The sequence below is a fragment of the Aplidium turbinatum genome, chromosome 18 (genome assembly GCF_918807975.1).
Source record: "Aplidium turbinatum chromosome 18, kaAplTurb1.1, whole genome shotgun sequence".
Lineage (NCBI taxonomy): Eukaryota > Metazoa > Chordata > Ascidiacea > Aplousobranchia > Polyclinidae > Aplidium > Aplidium turbinatum.
In genome coordinates this window covers 1,742,037-1,763,265 of record NC_137489.1, presented here as the reverse complement: position 1 = coordinate 1,763,265, position 21,229 = coordinate 1,742,037, and the positions used below count along the sequence as shown (strand labels likewise).

The window sequence follows — 21,229 nt, the reverse complement described above, 5'->3', positions numbered from 1 at the left end:
CTGTGTAAATTGACACGGAATGGCCCAATGGTAAATTTTCAAGTGGCTGGTGGCAGATCAAGCTCTCGTCAGATTACATTCTAATTTTGCACAATTAGTTTTAGTAGTATTTGGCAAGTTTTCCAACCTCAAGCTAAGAAAAATTTTATAAAAAGTTTTTTTCAATCCACCCTATTGCACGACCTTTTAAAACTCTGTTTAGGATCAGCAATAAAGAGCTTGGACATTCTACCTATTTTGATAAGTTTTGATAATTTTATGGTGTCGTTCACTTGAACATGATACGCTTTTAAACCTCGACAAGTAATGAAAAACTACACAGGCCAACAAAAAAAAAAATTATGTCAGCAATGTAAGATGTGATTTGAGGTATATTGAGGCTGCTGATTTCAAAAATCACATCAGATTTTACCCATCACATCAGGTTGTTGAGGTTTTGCATGATATTTTTTCTAATAATATTGGCTTTTTGGCCAAATTTTCTATTAATGTTACTGTTTTATAAAGATCTTATGAGCCAATAGTGTTTGAAAATTTGTCATAAACATAGAAATGATTTTATTTTGTAACATTTGAAATGAATGATGACACCATGACCATTGAAGTGACCGACCTATGTTCAGAATGTACATTAGTCAGAAGGCTCCATAGCTAGATGGTCCAGTTCAGTTTTCAGTTCAGTTCAGTTTGTTTTTTGTTAGCAAAAAAAGAAAGAAAAAAAAGAAAAAATATACAAAAACACAATAAACACAAATAATTCACACAACAAGGATGGCAGCGAAAGACCAAGAGGTCACCAAAGTCAGCTGCCACCTAAACAATTAAACAAAAGACCCAAAATTAAGAACATTAACACATATAGCACAATACCAGCACTTTACATAATACATTAACAGTGGAGTAACACAGGGCAACATAAAAAAAACTGTGCAGAGAAATAAGCAGATGATATGTTTCAGGAGTGATCATTGTACAAATTCTTTAATAAACATTTAATTTAAATTTAAAAGTATTATAAGACTTTTCTTGTATTTCGTTTGGTATTTGATTCCATAGTTTCATTCCATTAAAACATAGCATCCTCTTACCAAAGTTCGACGTTGCAGAACGCAAATATAAATCATTACAATCTGACGGCAAATATAAATCATTATAAATCTGACGCGTTTTATGCTGGTGAATTTCGTTTACAAATTAAAGCAGCCAGCAAAGGCCCGAGGCAGCATTTTGTGCACCATGACGCGACAATTTATCAAAAGGCAATTTATCAAACGACAGTTAATCGAACGACAGTTTATCGAAAGACTGTTTATCTAACGACAATTCATCGAAATGACAGTTCATCGAACCGACTGTTTATCGAAACGACAGTTTATCGAACGACGAATCTCCCGAAATTTTATCTAAAATTTTAATGCTCATATGCAATGAAATATTCAAGGCGTTTTAAATGTACATTTCAATCACATTCATTTATTTTGAATACACGGATACAAAATATTTACAGTTTACAAGTTGTATGCAATTGCTTGAAGATATCTGTATATGTCAATATTCGTTGTGATAATCTTGGACAATGCCTTTCAGCCGTTGATATTTACTGTTTGTTTGTTTGTTTGTTTTGTTTATCTTTATCCTGCATTGCGGGAAAGCGGACTTGAGCGCTATGCATCGGTGTACGCCTTCCGAAATACACCTGACCCACGCTGCAGCCGACGGCAATGTCTGTTTCCGGTTGTCTACTCTACTTATGACTTAAATTTGGTACTACCCATTACTCGAAATCGATCACTGGGTAGAGGCAATTATCGTAAAGTTTCTTGCCCAGAGAAACAACAGCAAGTGCGGGTGACTGGAGTCGGACATGCAGGCTCTCGACTGCGAGCCCAACGCGCTAACCACTCGGCCACTGCTGCCGATCTGTACAGTTACAAATCACATTCTGAGTACACGGATACAAAATATTTACAGTTACTAAGTTGTATGCAGTTGCTCGAAGATGTCTGTTTATGTCAATATTTGTTGAGTGATAATCTTAGACAATGTCCTTCATGCATCGACCTATTTCTTATGACTCAGTAACTATAACATACATGCTATAGTAACTAACAAAAGCTGCAATTTGTGCTTAAACATGTGATTCTATTCTGCAAATGAGGAATTAGACAAACAAAAGGTCTCTCGAGGATGAATTTTGGATGCATAGACTCCAGTTAAATCAGCTGTTCTATTATTCTATTAACTGTCGTTTCGATTAACTGTCGTTCGATTAATTTTCGTTCGATGAACAGTCGTTTCGATAAACAGTCGTTTCGATTAACCGTCATTCGATTAATTGTCTTTCGATAAACTGTCGTTTCGATTAACTGTCGTTCGATCAATAGTCGTTCGAAAAACTGTCGTTCGATAAACTGTCGTAGTACCTTGTGCACATATTTGTACATAATTTTTGCAGTCTCTAATTTAATAATATCGTCAATTCTGAGCACATTAAATTGGTGATAAAGAACAGTTGTATTTGTTGACCTCGGCAAAAATAAGCAGGATCGGATGAACTTGTTTTGTAACATTTGAAGTAGAGCAAGCAATGTAGAGTCTGCTCTTCCCCAATTTATAATCGAGTACTAGATCATGGATTGAAACAAAGCATAATATAAAGTTTGTAATATTGTTAATGGGGCAATGTATCTCAGCTTAAATGCTATGCCGCACACCTTTGCAAGCTGCTTTCTAAGATTAATAGTATGACTATCTCATTTCAATTGCTCATCCAAAGTTACACCTAGATAGTTTATACTTTTTTTCCTTTTGATGGATCGGCCACTGATGGACAGACCAAGGTCCACTGGTCAAGAAGGTCACCTAGACCTTCTTAGTATAGTAGACCTTCTGGCTAGTTAACCATCTGTCTATGGTAGACCAACCAACTAATCTACCTTCTGAGAACTGTCCATAAACCACCCCTTACAGGCAAGGTTACATTCACTTTCGCCTAAACGTTTAGTACCACTCCACTTTTTGATATATAACATCAGTTTTATCTTTTTTGTTTTGTGGGAAGTCCACCATAGCTACTGCTAAATGTGGAGATTTAAGCTTATGTGAAACTTGTCTATAACTCATTCTTATTTGAATCTTCAGATATTCAGATTTTTTCATATTAGCAAGGTGTTAATTCTGTTTGTGGTGCGAATAAGTAGCAGAATGGCATCTTCAAGGAGAAAATGTGAAAATGACCCTGATGTTTTTTGTTACATATGTGGCAGTTATACTGTTCCTAACCAAAGGCAAACCATAACAAGTTTTGTGAAACAAGCATATCTTCCATACTTCAAAATTTGCCTGGGTGATCAGGACAAATCATGGGCTCCAGCACATACTGCATATAAAGCTTGTGTGGAAAACCTGAGACGATAGATCAATGGAAATCCAAAAGCCATTCACAGCATTCACGAAAATCATGCAAGCGAAAGTTTGTCTCAGAGTAACGTTTCCCAAATATGCATGTAAATGTCCTTTTTTTTTTCTGTAGAATTGAACGTATTTTTATGTGTCCACTCCATTCAATTTATTCCATTTTATTTTTCTTTGCTGGCGCAAACATATACTGAATGACATTACTAACACACAACTGTAGCACCAACAGAAGGAAAAGATGGCAAAACCAAAAGGTTTAAAATATGCCTTGGGGATTTGCACAGCCACCAAACCTACTCCTTAACACGAAAATATAACTATGTAGCCTACTCTTGTAAAAGAAGGGCATAAAACGTTTAATGTTAGCAGATCAATTTTGAAGAACTGGGTTCAAGTTACCAGACTTCCATAAAATAAAAAAGAGTGATGAAATACCTCAATGTTTTCATTAATATTATGTTTGTATCTATTGTGTATTTAGACTTTATCGCAGACCTTGTTGACAAAAAAGGGTCAAATTCTATGAAACGTCATAGTCTACCAATATAGATCAGGAGTCGATTTAACGCCATAGTCTACCAATATAAATCAAGAGTCGATTTTAACGAATTTTTAGATACAGCATTCAGATACCTTAAAATCCTGATGTGATGCAAAAAATATGATGTAATTTTTCAATTCAGCACCCAAAATATACTCAAGAATGGCATTTACTATGCTGAAACAAAAATTATGTTGGCTTGTGTTATTTTTCCACTTTAAACACATGTAAATGCAACCTTAGTCAAATTTCAACTCTTAGTTTTACTTTCACAATATGATGCTTGGTTTCAAGAACTGGAAGTTTCAACAATCTGCAACTGTAGTGAGTGTCCACTGCAGGAATATTGAATTCGTCATGGAGGAGGTCAAAAAATTGAACAGGTTCATCTGGAGGAAGAGAAGTAACACTTCCTCCCTCAAAAAGGAGCAAGCTCTTTGTTCCTGAACAAAAACAAAGATGCAAGGAAACTAAAAAGGATATATTTTCTCTAGAAGACATTGAACATAGGAAATACCACGTTTGGTTTTTTGCGCAGAGGTTGAGGATATTGTGAACAAAACATTTCAGTGCTGATTTGCATGTGATCTCACCAGCTCACCTATGATCTCATCGTTTTTCTTATAGTTTGGGTTGATATTTTAATTTGGTAAATTGAAGTGTTGAATTATTATTGAACCCAAATGTAACCTACAAGACTAACCACAGACATCATGCAAATCGTATTTAAGTTCAGATCGCAATACAAACCAAAGTTTGAACACTTTCATTGAAATCATGTAACTTTTAAACGTGACGTCACACTCAGTTTGTGGCCTAACCCTTATCGGATGTTTTCATCCGTTCTGCAATACGCGCCAATAATACAACGAGAAGCTGCAGCTTACCTCTATCTCGTGCCTGGTTGCCATGGTAATCAGATGGTACGATATCTGACCCAGTTGGATCACTTTGCCCCATTGCCCATATTATCTTCTGCGTGTTTGTCTGCAGAGGATTATGGGTTCTCAGGTGAGAAACAACTACAAGGACAAAGTTTAACCAATGCCAGAAGACACGTTTGTAGGATGTCAGCAAAATAAGCAGCTAAAGATTCGCTGATTGAGTTCACCGAGACATAAAATTGTGACTAACAGGGATTCAATAAAATCACAGACTCCGAAAACCAGAAACTTAAAAACTAATAACTTAAAAATTTAAAATTTGCCACACCACCAAAGAATTCAACGTTATGCTATCGCCAGTTGATTTACTGTTATTGTGATGTCATCGGTTCCGTCGCATGCCGCGATTTGTCGTTGGAAGGTGATGATGGTCCATCCGTTGCACTCGCTACCTCCCAACAGCTTCACGTTCTCCTCCATGTCTAATGGAGGAAAAGCGTTTCTGGTGCCTCCATGTCGGTCCTAAAGAGATTAGAGTTTAGTGTCTTGAAGAAATCCCAAAAAGTTTATTTTATCTAAAAATATAAATTTTTTTCACAAATCCTTAATTTCACGTTACTTTCAAGAAAATGGTAATTTTTCCAAAACACCTTTAATAGAGAAAACAAAAGTTCAAGCAATTTAAAGAAGCAGTTTTCAAATTCTTTTAACGCTATTTCACAATACATGTTAGAGTGCCGCCATTCTTACACTGATATGGGCTATCCCACTTTTGACCCATCCGACATAGAGATCCGCCCCTATCATGCCCCCAGTGGGTGAAATACCCATCCCGATCCATCCTGTGGTATTCCCATGAAACTGGAAAGACAATAAAACAATATTGCAGTTATCCAGGCGTTAAAGGTGTGTGCTTCAACCACAATACAAAAGCTTTTATATGCGTAGATCGCTAAGAAATGCAGAGTGTTTTTCAATATGAAATATTTTTGTATTGAAAAAACTCAAAAAACCTAAAAAATTGATTTTCATGTCAACGATTCTCATTGGTCAGAAATTTGGTGACGTAATCAGTGGCAATGCAAAATTGAGGTGCGACATTGCGAATACAAACATACTAGGCCTATAAACAGTAAAAAAAATACGCGATTGACTGGATTGGTAAGAAAAGAAGAAGACCTTCGCTCAACAGCGGGCTACCCAAGGCTAAAAATAATAATGATGATAAACAAGTACGGTACAAAGAGAATAACTTTATACTTGGAGAGTTTTTACATTATTTTGATGGTATATTCTATGGTCTCGTTTGCAATACGCGGGAAGCGTCAAAGAGGTTACACACACGTCCTTTATCTCTGAATAGTAAAGACCAGCTATGTAAATGGATCTCTGCAATAATGCTCAAAACCTATCTGTTGACAAGCACTACCTTGTGTGCAGTAACTATTTTTCGCACGCAATTACCAGAGTGTTGTATTAAGGCATGCAACTGAGGAACAGAACGCTTATTGACTGCGACGCGCACTGCGGTGGTAATCAATTCCAACGTCTCTACCAGAAAACGCTGAAGGTGATTATGCAGTGACGCTGGTCACGAGTTACATAATATCAACGTACATTAAATGGCAACTACAACACAGAGTTCTATACAGACATTAAACTCTTACACTAGAATTCGGTTAATACATCCACTGTAGAATTATCGATTCCAGATGAAATAACGATGGTTGGATTAATTGACCCACCGGTTTTGCTAAAACTTCAACTAAACAACTCCTTAAGGACAAAAATGGAATCAATGTATTGTGCTGTAGGCTACAGTGTTTATTCAACTATCCTATCTTAATCGCTTCATTAGCCTATGCAATGTATGGGCTAGAAAAAGAGTCTGCGATTGATTGAAGCCGGTGACGTATGATAACGGAAACCGTTTAAACAGACAAATTGTACGCAAGACGTGAATTAATTGCAAACGTGATGTAAGGGAAATTAAAATTAAAATCTTTGTTTTTTATCTTCACTGAGTAGGTTTGGTTGAAGGACATTCAATCAAATTGAAGAAAGGTATAAATTTCAGGGCATTGATCGCACGATTAATCGTCATCATCGGTCCTGCCTGAATAAGGCATCGGCTACCATGATTCTCTACCACGATCAATGTACAAATCCTTTGTTCTTATTAAATTTACAACATCCTGGTTTGTCTATGTAAAAGATTCTTAAAAATTTCTAAACGTGGACGACGCATTCTGACAAACGTAAAAGTCGAAAATATAAACGTAACAAACGAACAAACTCGAACGTGTTAATAACACGTAGAAAATATAAAAACACTAATTTCTCAACACTGCAGACACTTTTGTTTTCATTTAGCGTCATATTACGTGGTTTTCTAAGTTGTTAACACTTACATACGTCACTGTCAAGTTTTTTTAATTAAGCCCCTAATGATGACGTTATCTACGTACACTTATGAGCTGAGTACGTCCGAGTTTTGTCGCTTCTACCTTTTTCTAGACCTCTGCTATGTTTGGCATATATTGTTTTTCATTGTGATGGTCAGAAATAAAAACAAACTGAGAGGAACTGAGCTTTACAGTTTAGGCTAAGCTACGTTCATATTAGGCTGTGCCAAAAATGGCGAGGTTCATGGATTTTTCCTTAACTTTCTGAAAAGTTGTAGTGGAATTTTACAAACACAAACACAAACGTGAAACAAAATTGAAAATAATGACGTCACACAGTCGTGCTGGGCGTTTCTACGGATACCAGTACCCATTTTCATAAAAATTGTCATATTTCGAAAACCACTGGAGACAAAAAGATGAACGTTACATCAAAAGCTGCAGAAGTGTCATGTTTATATCTGCTCTAAGAACACTTTTTATTCTAGGACTACTTGAAAAGTGTTTATCAGCAAAAAACTCAATTTTACTGTTTTTTTGTAGTAAAGGAGATTGTCACGATTTCTTTCTATCTCTTACCAGGAAAAAAACTTGGAAAGGTTCAATGACGTAGTTTAATGGGTTAAACCGAAAAGCAGTCAATTAAATGTCGAATGGTTCTGGTTCTACTAGTGAAATGATAATCTAACTTCTTGAAGGACTTTAACGAACGGCTTCTCAAATAACTCTAATTTCAAATACAATTTATATCAGCACCAATTCTCATCTACTTGTATTCAATTATCGGTACTTCAACTCTCAATCAACAATAATTTCTGCACCAACTACCAATCCACAACTCATAACACAACTCTCATAACCAACTCATAATAATTTCATCATAATAATTACACCACTATTTATAAAAAGTTGTTTCGGTCTAGTAACATCGAGAAGGTTACATAATGTTACATTGTTCTGTCAAGTTGCAATAAATGTAAACAAGCAGAAGCTTAAAGAAGTTTAAAGAATATCACGTGGTGTAGAAGATTCTTACATAATGAATATTTCGCAATTGGACATTTATTGATAAACACCCTGTCACAATCAAGGTGCAATGCCTCGCGATGGCTTGCTTTGTATCTTCAACGAGCGTGTTGTTTTCATTATGGAATTTTGAGCGATGTGTTGTTATCGGGTATTGACCTAAAGTAACCTCTGATGACGAAATCTGTATTATGTAACGTGTTTTCTGGAATCATTTTCCCTACGTGATATTCTGGGGGCTCGTCCGGGATAAACCGAAAAAGAATATAACCGAAAAAGAAAAACCGAAGAATACCGAAAGATTTATTGAAAAAATAATAAATTAATGTCAAGATGGCGGATACTGTCAAACATGAGATGATTGAAGACTTAGGGAGCATGGCTGAACGAATGGGGCTGACTGGTAATGAAAAGTCTCAGTTTGTGATGGAAGAGTATCACAAGATAATGGACCAAAAAGCTCAGCGAGAAGCTGACGAAAGAGAAGATAGAAGAGCTGCTCGTGAAATAAGGAAAGCAGAACTTGAAGCTGAAGAAAAACGAGCACAGCGTGAGGCTGAAGCTGCACAACTTGAAGCTGAGGAAAAGCGAGCACAATTTGAAGCTGAAGCAGAGGAGAAGCGGGCGCAGCGCGAAGCCGAAGAGAAGCGGGCACAGCGCGAAGCAGAAGCTGAAGAAAGAAGAGCGCAATATGAATTGGAAAAGTTAAAACTTGAATTAGAAAGACAAAAGCTGGACATTGGTGAGCGATCTAATTCTACTAATGATAATGCTCGAGATGTTATTGTGGCGCAAGTTAAACGTCCAGATTTGCCATCATTTGTTGAAGAAAAAGATGAGTTGGATAGTTATTTATTAAGATTTGAAAGATATGCTACAATAGCCAAATTGGAGAAGTCGACGTGGGCTACCCAGTTAAGCATGTTATTATCGGGACAAGCTCTTGATGTATAATCAAGACTTTCGCAAGAAGAGGCCATGAATTACGACAGATTGAAGTTAGCTCTGTTAAAGCGATACAATTTTACCGAGCATGGATACCGTCAAAGATTCCGTGAGGCAAAGCCTGAACAACACGAAAGCCCAGGTCAATTTATTGAACGTTTAAGAAACCTTTTGTTAAAATGGTTTGAACTTTCGGGGGCCGATCAATCATTGGACGGATTGGCAAACCTTATAGTTAAGGAACAATTTACAGATTCATGTTCAAAAGATCTGTCTGTTTATTTAATAGAGAGAAGTCCAAAGACTCTAGAAGAAATAGCCAGTGTGGCGGAACAGTATTTAGTTGCTCATGATGAGAAGTTGTCGACTGAAGAAACGTTGTCATGCGATAATGACGAGAAGCAAACAAATAATTCTAAAGGAGGTGCTGTTCCAAGAGAAGTACGTTGTTTTAATTGTAATGGCTTAGGTCATAAGTCTGTTAACTGCAGGAAGAAGACTAACACAAATCATCAGGAATCGAGGAAGTGGTGCAATCGTTGCAATAGGCAAGGACACGAAGCGAAGGAATGCAAGGACAAGTCGTTGTCCCGATCCAATCAGTCTGGAAAAGATGAAGACACGGACGTTTATCGATGCGGTTGTGCGTTAATGATTCCTGAACCCACGCTTGGGGAGGAGAAACCGGATGAAGATGTTTGCGGAAAAATAATACCTGAAGATTACCTGCCAGTAGTAGATGGAAAAGTTGGAAACAAAAAGGTAAAAGTTTTACGTGATTCTGGTTCTACTGGTATAATAGTGAGGAGAGATTTAGTAAATGACAATCAGTTAACGGGAAAAACTGGCCATGTGACAAAGATAGATACCACTTCAATCCAAGGACCGTTAGCGATGATATATATCGAAACTCCGTATTGTAGTGGGACTGTGAAAGCGTTATGTTTACAAAACTCTTTAGTTGATCTTATAATCGGAAATGTTATTGAGAGAAATTCTGAAGTTACTTGTTATTCTTGTGGCAAGAATGGTCACTTTGCTCGAGATTGGTCTGCAGATAATCAGCAACGATCTCACGATGACGGATATTACGAGCGCGAAGAACCGAGGAGAAGAGGCAGGCGACGACCATTTGGAGTTTGCTATAGATGCGGTAGACGCGGACATTTTGCCAGGGAGTGCGTTGCTGACGGCGGACATTCGGAAAATAGACGTTGCCGAGACAACCACTGCTACCGATGTGGAGAGATTGGACACATAGCCAGGAGCTGCCCTTTTGATGAAAAGGCTTGCTACAATTGTCATAAAGAAGGTCATCTCGCCAAGGACTGTCCGGAGAGGAGGTGTTTCCGATGTAGGAAAATGGGTCATCTTGCTCGCCAGTGCATTGAAGACATTGAGGACGATGAAAACTTTCACAGTAAACGTGATTGTTGTTTTGAGAAAAGCTATCGTTGGTAGATCATGCAACGATGGACTAATGAGTCGTTGAAGAAAACTTATGAGAACTGATTTATTGAGTAATTAATTGTTTTGTAATGTGTATTAGGGTGGTCCTTATTTGTCAACTTTTGAATTTTTAAGCGGGCGCCCTCTCAAGCTGTTCCAATTTGGTTAAAATGGAAAACCTCAAATTTAAAAAAAAAATCATCGACGTCTAAGGTGTGCTCAAAGAGCTTAAACTTTCTACGCATAACGGCTTAAGTCGGTAATAGCATTGAGGCATGGGTGCACATGTGTTATTGCACTTTCATTCTACTGGGGGCTCGCATATATCAAATGAGAAGTTAATAACGATAGTTATTATAAGGGAATCCTTATTTCAAATCTTTCAAACTATAAAAAATTTTGGCATTTCTTTTCCACGCCGTGATCACGAGATAAACTCGCCAAACACATGTGCAGCCAAATCGTACTGAGTGATGTCACAATGCTATGTCTGCACTCTACGCCGTGTTTTGCCTGCTGAGTAGGCTACTGAATATTGTAGCAGCCTGCTTAATAATAATATAATAGTCTTGTTTTTCTGGTACTGTAAGCGTTAATGGCAGAATCTACAAGAAAACAGTCTTTCTCCCCCCTGCGGGAGTTATTTAACATGAATTACCGTAACAGCGTGCGCATCGCTTGCTCGCTTTATCGCTACTTTTGGTATTATTACATCACAACAAATCAAACAATGCAATCGTGATAAACTACCCTAGTATATTTTTCGCTTCTCGTTTTACATGTTTTGGTACAATCATTTCGTAATAAAAGTTCACAGCAATTGCCGAGGCAATTTCAACTTTTGCTGTTTGGCCTCGGCAACGTTTTTGCCGAAGTAAAAAAATGCTAATTTCGAAAACTGAGTCTGAGATATACTTAGTTGGGCCAGTGAAGGATGAGTTTACTGGCTCAAAATTGCCATCTGTGCATGATGCTCTCGCCGTGTACTTTTACCGGCTAAAGATCATGAAGGAAACAAAAAGGGAGGCAGCCAAGCATACTATCCAGAAACTTTTCGCATACTGGAGCCGAGCAAAGATTCCAGTACGGGACGAAAGAAGAGTAATTAAGAAGTTGGATGGTCTTATCACAGCATGGGAAAACCTAAAAAAGAATAAGAATAGAAAGACCGACACGCAGAAAATGAATGAAGAAATCTTCACTGCAGAATATCCAAATTTGTTTGATGTTTCTCATGGCAATGCTCTCGAAATGATTGACATTCAAGAGGACATAGAATTTTTGGTTGCTCAACGGGAACCTGGCAGGAGAGGGTATATGGCAGGATTGGACAAGAAGCTAAAGAAAAGAGAGAATGAAAAGGCAACAAGAGTGAAACAAATGAAGAAACGAAAAATTGCTAGTGACGAAGCCAGGAAGGAACTGTTTGATAAAGTTGTTCTAGAGAGCAGCTCTTCTTCAAGTGAAGAGGATTCACAAGGAGACGAAGATTTCATACGACCTTCATCATCTGACTTCAGACCTTCACCTCTTCAAAAACGTGGCAGAAAGAATATTTTTAAACCAGATGTCCTTGCTTCTCTTGACAGAGGTAGGATCAGCGATAGGCATGCAGTTCACACTGTAGCATCTGTGCTATCTGCAACGGGTTTGAATCTTTCAGAATTTGCTATTAACCGCTTTTCTCTTCGACGATATCGCAGAAAGTATCGTGAAGATAGGTCAAGGGACCTGAAGCAGCGTTTCAGAGTTATGGAAAACCACTAACGATTCACTGGGATGGAAAGCTGATGCTTGATTTGACAGGAGATGAGAAAGTTGATAGACTGCCCATTATAGTTTCTTCTGATGGCGTTGATCAGCTTCTAGCAGTACCTAAACTTCCATATGGAACAGGACAGGCCACATGTGATGCCATAATCCAGACTGTTGATGAGTGGAATATCAAGGAAGACATTAAGGCCTTCAGCTTTGACACCGCAGCAGCCAACACTGGGCGACTTAAAGGAGCTTGTGCACTTCTTGAAGCAAAGCTTGAACATGATACTCTGTATCTGGCATGCCGCCACCATATTCATGGGATTATACTTGAGGAGGTGTTTTCGTCTTGCTTTGGCCCTTCGTCTGCCCCAGAAATACAGCTATTCAAGAGGTTTAAGCAGCTCTGGCCTAAGGTTAAGGATCATGACTACACTCCTGGAATTCAGGATGAAGTTGTACTGGCTGAATTGGATACTGAAACTCAGCAGAGGGTGCTGTCCTATGCCAAGGAGCAGCTAGACAGCAAACATACCAGAGATGATTACAGAGAACTTCTCGAAATCACGATTATCTTCTTAGGGGGATTTCCACTTGAAGGGATAAGATTCATGAAGTCTGGAGCCATGCACCGAGCAAGATTTATGTCTCGTCTCATTTACACCATGAAGATATTCATCTTCCGAAACAGTGGATTTTCCTGACTAAGCGTGAGCTAAAGGGTCTCAAAGACCTATGTATCTTTCCAGTGAAGTTCTATATTAAAAGCTGGTTTTCTTCTCCTCTTGAAATTTCAGCTCCAAAGAATGACCTCCAACTAGCTAAAGAATTGTTGGCATCTGGTGACCAAGTATCACTCGCTGCCCTAAAGAAACTGAAACGACACTTTTGGTACCTGTCTGTAGACCAGGCCCGTAATTGCCGGGGGGGCTTGGGGAGGGCAATGCCTCCCCAAGCTCAAAGTTAAAACTCTGCCAGGCAAGCTACATTTGGTTTTCCAATTCCAAATGAGTACGGTAATCCCAGACCCAAGACTTTCTATATTTAATTTTTTTTAATTCTCATATGTCACTTTGTACAATTATCTTGCTTGTAATTTTGTAGTTGTTATGTACTGGCAGGGTAATAGTTATAGGGTTATTCCTGACAGATTGCACGATAATGATTTTTAAATTTGGGTGAGTTATTTTGGCAAGGCATCTCAGGTAAAAGCAATTACAATGGAGTAAGATGCTGGTTTTGGAAATATTGTCCATGAATATCTCTTGAAAACAAATCCATCAACATTGGTATTGGTATCAGCTTGGATAGCTGTTAGTGTTTTTTGACGTTTACTGCCGAATATTACACCCCAAAGGGGATAAATGTTTGGTGGAGACCTGTACCAGACAAAGTCACGAGGGTCATTCCTGACAAAGTTGTGTGTTAAAAATATTGCATCCAGTGGCGTAGCCAAGGGGCGGGGATTACAACCCCCCCCCCTTTGGCACGCGTGTGACGTCACGATATTGAGAATGATGCTTTCAGTCTCTTTATGCTTGAGAATGATGCTTTCAGTATAAAAAGAAATTGCGTAATTTTAAGCAAAACTGCATTAAAAGAGCGAGTTTTGTCAATACCAAACATTCAAACATCTCAGCCAGGAATTAGCAACAAGAAAACATAGAGACTTAGCTTTATTTCCGAAAAATGCCGAAGAAAACATGATCTTATTCTTTTGCTATGCCACCGGACAGCACCATTTTGCAAGAATATTCATACCCACATTTTTGTTGAAAATGTTCTCAGAATGCACCAAATTCAAAGCAATTTTTCAAAATTTTCTGGGGGAGGCCCCCCAGACCCCCCGCCGCTAGGTGTCGTCAAAACCTCCCCTTTAAAAATTCCTGGCTACGCTACTGATTGCATCTATTCTATTCTGCAATCCCTTTGGCTGGAATTATCCCAATCATTCGAAATTACTGCTATCTAGTACCTTGTGACTTTATAACATATGCCGTGCCTTTGCCCGAAAAAACGCAAATTAGACTAATTGCAACTACAAATGTTATGTGCATAGCCTTTTACTTCGCAACAGCTTTTGAGCCCCCCCAAGCTAAAATGTATAATTACGGGCCTGCTGTAGACACTATTGGATTTTTATTCTTTGATGCCTTCATTTCCTTAGAAGACAAGAGAAAGATGGTTCAGGCATTGGTTGAACAAGGAGCAGAACATCCAGCCAAGCAAGTCAGTTTGTCAGACCAAGACATACGAACGAAGGAGATCCCTGACTTCGTCACAAAAAACACGAATAATTTCTTTGAGACTTTGAGTATTTCAACTTCATTTCTAGAAGATCCTAATTTACGGTCCAGCTTGCCAGCATTCATTGAGGCCCAGAAAACTGTTGGAACACTTCGTGTTACGAACGAAACATCAGAGAGGGGTGTAGCCCTCATTCAGGAATATAATGGGTTGCGGACAAAATCAGAGGAACAAACACAATTTATCCTCCAAGTAGTGGCTGAGCACCGAAAGAAACTGCCCCACATAACTAAAGCTGCTCTTGTTGAGAATCAGAAAGACAGACTATTGTAGAAGAGTAAAGAGACATTTGTCATATTGTTTTTTTGTAGAACATTTGATAACCGCTAACATTTTGTGTTATCATATTAATTGGATTCAGCCACGTGAAATTTCGTTTGCATTGAGCATACCTTAATTTTCGTTTAGAATACAAAATATTTTACAGTAAGTGTTTTTACATCAGGTGGAATCAATGTAAGGGGCGCCCATACAATTTCCTCCAACTTAAATTTTTGACTACATATAAGGACCACCCTAATGTGTATTGTATTGATTGTGTTGTTATATTGTTTGCAACAATATTCTAAGGGGGGGCGTATGTCACAATCAAGGTGCAATGCCTCGCGATGGCTTGCTTTGTATCTTCAACGAGCGTGTTGTTTTCATTATGGAATTTTGAGCGATGTGTTGTTATCGGGTATTGACCTAAAGTAACCTCTGATGACGAAATCTGTATTATGTAACGTGTTTTCTACAACCTTCGGCCCTACGTGACATTCTAGAGACTTCTGTTGTTTACATTTAAATGCTACGTGACCGACGATGAGTTCGTGTGATGCAACACTACGTAACATTCTCGAGGTTACTGGACTGAACAACCAACTATATAAATAGTGGTGTAGTTTGTGTAATGTTTATTCTGAGATTATTATTATGGTGATTATTATGATGATTATTATTGAGTTGGTTATAAGAGTTGTGCTATGAGTTGTGGATTGGTAGTTGATGCAGAAATTAGAGTTATTTAAGAAGCCGTTCGTTAAAGTTCTTCAAGAAGTCAGATTATCATTTCACTAGTAGAATTATTCGACATTTAATTGACTGCTTTTCGGTTTGACCCATTAAACTACGTCATTGAATCTTTCCAAGTCTTTTTCCTGGTAAGAGATAGAAAGAAAGCGTGACACACCCTTATGACGTCATGACAAACGACGCTCAGAAATTATGAAAAACAACAGAACCTTCCAGATTTGCATACTTACAGACGATTCTAGAAATACGTTACATAATACAGATTTCTCATTCAAAGGTTACTTCAGGTCATAACCGATAATAACACATCGCACCAGAATTCTACAACCAAAACAACACGTTCGTTGAAGATACAAAGCAAGCCATCGCGAGGCATTGCACCTTGATTGTGACAGAGATGCAGGACCAATGAGACATTTTTTCTTTTTTCCTCTCATTTCTTCAGCTCATATCAAAATATGACAAAATTTTTTGAGAATACTGCCAAGGTCAATGTTAATTGACTCCGTGATTTCCTACCCGACGTCGATCCCCACCCTCCGGGAATGTCCCTCGCAAGACTTGCGTGGGTCCGGCTTAACCGCCTACGAACCGGCGTCGGTCGCTTTCGTTCAGACATGTGCAGATGGGGCCTGGCTTCCTTACCGTGATGCGAGTGTGGTGCCACAGACCAGACAGTAGACCATGTCGTCTATGACTGCCCAATCCATCAACCACCACATGGAACGCTTGGACTGAAGGCCCTGGATGACGAGACTGTCGAGTGGCTGATGACCTCATGCCCAAACATATAGTCCAAAAGAAAGCTCATAAGACAATGAAGAAGAAGAAGAAGAAGAAGAAGAAGAAGAAGAAGAAGAAGAAGAAGAAGAAGAAGAAGAAGAAGACTGTGTAAATATCTTGACAATCGAATTTATTTTTGTGAGGTTAAAGCTTATACAAGCTTTTTTGAAGAGTGTATAATCGGTCCTGTCCCTAAAGGACCTATACACAAGCAAACATTGAAAAACAAAACATGTTTTTTCACTTTCATTGCAAAAATAAGCACATAAAAATGTGAAATAATAATACTTAGTGTCTATAAGCATTTTAATTGCCAAAGTAAGATTAATTAGCATTACATCAATAGCTCTTAACTGGAGAAGAGGCGTCTTCATAAGGTAGATGTTAATCTCTTTTCCGCCGCGGACAAAATTCACCATTTTTGTTCAAATGACTTATGGAGCTTACATGTAATATAATGTTGCTAGAAAAGTAAGTTTTATTTTTAAGACGTACAAAAGTTAATTCTTCAAGTGCCTTAACTCATTGTAGGCTACAATAGGTCTTGGACGTTACTGTTTAATAGGTCCTTCAAGGATTCATTTCAAAGGTGTGAAAGAAAAGCTTAGAAGTTTGGCAACATCATCAGAGCAGATTACTAAAAAAGCCATTGCCGTCGTTGATTATGACTGGAGTTGAGGTGACAAATACAAAAGATACATTTTCGAAGTATTGCTTCATGTAGACTCTTTATTGACAGACCATACAGACATAAAACAAAAAACATTGTTGTCAGTGCTAAAATCTTGCAATTGCAAGCTATTTACTTATGTAGACTATGCGGTTGAATATAATCACTTGATTAGCTAAGCAGTTTCAATAAAGAGTGAATGTAAGAGCGTATTCTTTACATGGTAATTGAAGTGAAATTATTTAAGTGTTAATATGACATATTATGCAATTCGCAAGTTTTTAATTATTTTGGACTGTCCTTATCTTAAAAGTTTTGGCATGTATTTTTGGATCATGGTTCAGTTACTCTTGATTCTGTTTTTGGACTAAGCTATGCTTACGAAAACCCGCAATCTTAACTGCAAGAATGTCTGGTATGCTATACAGTATTGCCTGCAAGACGTGAAAAATAAAATGTTTAATTTTCAAAAAAATGTTATATTGGACTGTTTTAGACTTTTTTTTACGTAATTTGTGACTAAACTTCGCGTTTTGCTGATAACTGTTTTTCTAGACTTTTTACAAGGAAAAGTGCTTTCAGAGCATATACTGTATAAGCATTAAAACAATGAAAACTATTAATACTACAAAAAGTGCTCAATGCCAAGCAAAAAGGCAAAGCAGAGCGAATTAAATCAAATGTAGTTATTACTATCTGAAGCCTTTACAAATTGTTTCACCTAACGGATCATCAGAAGGTCTTATTCAAATAGATTCTATTTGAATAAGACCTTCTGATGATCCGTTAGGTGAAACAATTTGTAAAGGCTTCAGATAGTAATAACTACATTTGATTTACTGTATAAGCATGATGTTTCTGCAGATTAAATGTGCGTTTTAACTTTCTATCTCAAGCGGTTATCAAAATATGGCGAGTTTAGTCAAAATGGCTATCGGTTACAATAGAAACGCTCAGCGCAACCGTGTGACGTCATTATTTTTAATTTTTTTTCACATTTATGTTTTTTATTGTCTACTACAACTTTTAGCAAAGTTAAAAGATCCTATCTCAAAAAATTAATTTTTACCCCATTTTTGGCACAGCCTAGTTCATATGTATTCAAATATTGATCAACAGTACTCAGTAGGTCACTAACACGTTGCAAACATAGTAGTAATATGAGTCCTGACGTCGGCTAAATTGTTAAAGAGTTTTCCCCTCACAACTATCAGCACTTTAATAACACACCAAGGTCGATCAATATAGAAATTGTATTTTTTTCATTTGTTAATTCTCATATTAATTTCGAAAATTTTGGTTACTCTTTTTTCGTTTTAGTTTTTATAGTTTAAAGTTGTTCTAAGGTGTTATGAACATGCCACGTTTTAAAATGATTATGCTGTGTTTAGCATAATAGCATAAAAGATGCAAAATAGCAGTACTGTGTTTAGCATGTATTTGCATGTATTTTCTTTGTGATGGTCAGAAAAAAATAAAAATTTGAACTGAACTACAATTAACGTCTGCGAAAGTGTAACATTTTCCATGACGTCAGCAGGTAGCCTAAGTGTAAACATACCATGCCTGGAAGTACACTACACAGATTAAAAATATTTAAATTTAAATGAAGAGTAGGCTACTAATGAAGTTAGACAAAATTCTGAAAAAAAAAAAAAATGTAGTTGTTTGATTTCTTCTGTGTATGGTTCAAGAAAATTACGTCTTTACCAAAATTGTATAATAATAAAGTTAAAAAATAAAGCTAACACAACTAATTGAGTGTAAGAATAATCTACCCAAGTTACTACAAATCAACAAAGTTTGGTCTTACTTCAAATGTAATATACGTTGAGTTGAACTTCCAGTACATTTTCATCTGCCCCCAAGCATCGAGTACAGCATGATGGGGATAAGTATCGGTGGGCTGCTGGCCCATACAAATCTCCACTATGCACAACACAATAACTGTTATAAATTTCATCATTTAAGCTAACACTACAGATATCTGAAAGTGCAAAACAAAGATATAATCCTTGTTAAATAAAAATTGGTAATCGTCACCCTTGAGAAGTCCACTCCTAGATTCAACAGCAAACTTTTGCACACTTCACTTACTGTATATGAACGATAGGTCACATGCTAATGGACTTACTGAATTCTTAAACCTGATTTCACAAAATCTCACTTCTCTCTTTGATCAGATCTGAAAAGTTCCACTTTCTCAACTTATTGCAAAGTAATATTATTGGTTAGCGATGAGGTGCTTGTATAATGCATACATAGGAAGCTACTACTATTACAATCAAGAAAATGAAGTATCTTCTGACAGGTGTCAAACCCACAACAATGTTTGATATGAACGACTCGGTTACATGTCTTGTAATGCAAAGAAATTTATTCTCACACGAGTCAGTTCAATCATATATTGCTAAAAATCGATTTCGATCAGCTAAATGCTAGATCATCTTCAGTTAAGCTAAGCTTAGCTTATAAGCATAGCTTTAACTGAAGATGATCTAGCACAGTGGTTCTCAACCTTTTTCTTTCGTGGCCCAGTTTTGTTTGCATAAAAGTTCTGTGGCCCATTCAGTTTTTATGCAAGAAAAAAATTACAAAAAAGGTTTATAAACAAAAGCAGCAGAACATTGCCTTTGGAATGTTGCTGGAATCCCCTTGTTGAATCCAGGTGCTGGCGCTTCACACTGTCTTCTTTTCGTTAAAAAAATTCATATCTTTATCCTTGTAATTAGGATGAACTTTTTCCAGGTGAAGTTTCAGTTTTGATGGCCTCAATGAATGGTGACTAAGAACTTTACAACATAATACACGTTGTCCTTTTTCTTCTCTGTTATCAAAAATTGATGTACATACTGAATGTAATTTTCATCAAACTTAAAGCTTCAAGTATTGTCAATTCCTCCCTAAAATAATCCACAAAATAAAATGCTGCACGTAGCCTACTAAAAAGCGGATCTACAGAAGTTTGACAAAGCTACCGCTTATAAAGATGGCTTAATTGTAACCACAAAGTAGTCTATTACATCATAAAGTGTTGTAAAAATTGAGTTGATGTAAACTGCATGTTGCAATAATAATTAGAATGATGATTGCCACTGTAGCTAGAAACAACAGCATCCATTCATTGTAACTAAACAAACACACAGGTGTAAAATTGACTACAGTGACAAAAATGAAACAAAATGTTTCAATAAATCTTTCAATTTTTCAAATATGTCTGTAGCCCACATCAAAATGCTTCTATGGCCCACCAGTGAGCGATGGCCCACTGGTTGAGAACCGCTGGTCTAGCATCTAGCTGATCGAAATCGATTTTTAGCAATATATGATTGAACTGACTCGTGTGAGAATAAATTTCTTTACATTACTACTATTACAGTATCACAGCCGATGCGGCCTTGATGAACTAGAATCTAGATGCTCAGTTCGTAATTTTTTTCCAGAGTTCCCTATGTCGTGCAGTATCCCAAAGTGTTCTTGGTTGGTTGATTTATATATGTTGTTGAAAATTATATAAAAATGCCATTCATTGTCTTCCACGAACACATCTCTCGAGAAGGCGACCGCTTAGACAGAATTCTGCCCCTTTCTGACAAAAAGAAGTAACCCACATTTTAGCGGAAATGAGTTTTTCTGGAAAATGGAACATTTAAATATGGAAAAAAAATTCTGACAAAACAAAGAGCTCTCACAAATGAAGCCTCTCTTTCAGCAAAGTTTGTTCTTTCAGTTTAATGCTTTTGTATCGAGTAAAAACAAACGCGTTTCATCAATTTTCTCAGAACAGTGTTTTCAGGGTTGCTTCTTTTTATCAGAAAGGGGCAGAGATATCTTCAAACTTTTCTTTTCTGATGACTTGAACGAGAAGTTTGAGTTGCCTTTGAGTTATGCTGTTCAATAATTCCTTATCTTGATGTACTGTATTTGTAATTCTGCAAAATTCGCCTGTAAATGACACAAGCTGTAATTTAGTTTGTACATCTGCAGCCGCTTAAGCTATGTATGTTTCGAACAATCGTTCCCCAGATCA

General features: G+C 37.3%; 1 protein-coding gene across 1 annotated transcript in view; it reads right to left on the bottom strand.

The window, feature by feature from the left end:
* Window positions 1-19,162, bottom strand: part of LOC145787876 (DBH-like monooxygenase protein 1 homolog) — a 33,700-nt gene extending 14,538 nt beyond the window's left edge. Inside the window, exons 1-5 of the mRNA XM_082599714.1 lie at window positions 19,013-19,162; window positions 5,593-5,703; window positions 5,212-5,364; window positions 4,846-4,945; window positions 4,226-4,401 (exon numbers count right to left, since the gene is read on the bottom strand). Coding sequence (XP_082455840.1) covers window positions 4,226-4,401; window positions 4,846-4,945; window positions 5,212-5,364; window positions 5,593-5,703; window positions 19,013-19,162 — 690 coding nt within the window. The remainder of the gene's footprint in view (window positions 1-4,225; window positions 4,402-4,845; window positions 4,946-5,211; window positions 5,365-5,592; window positions 5,704-19,012) is intronic.
* Between the last annotated feature and the right edge of the window lie 2,067 nt (window positions 19,163-21,229).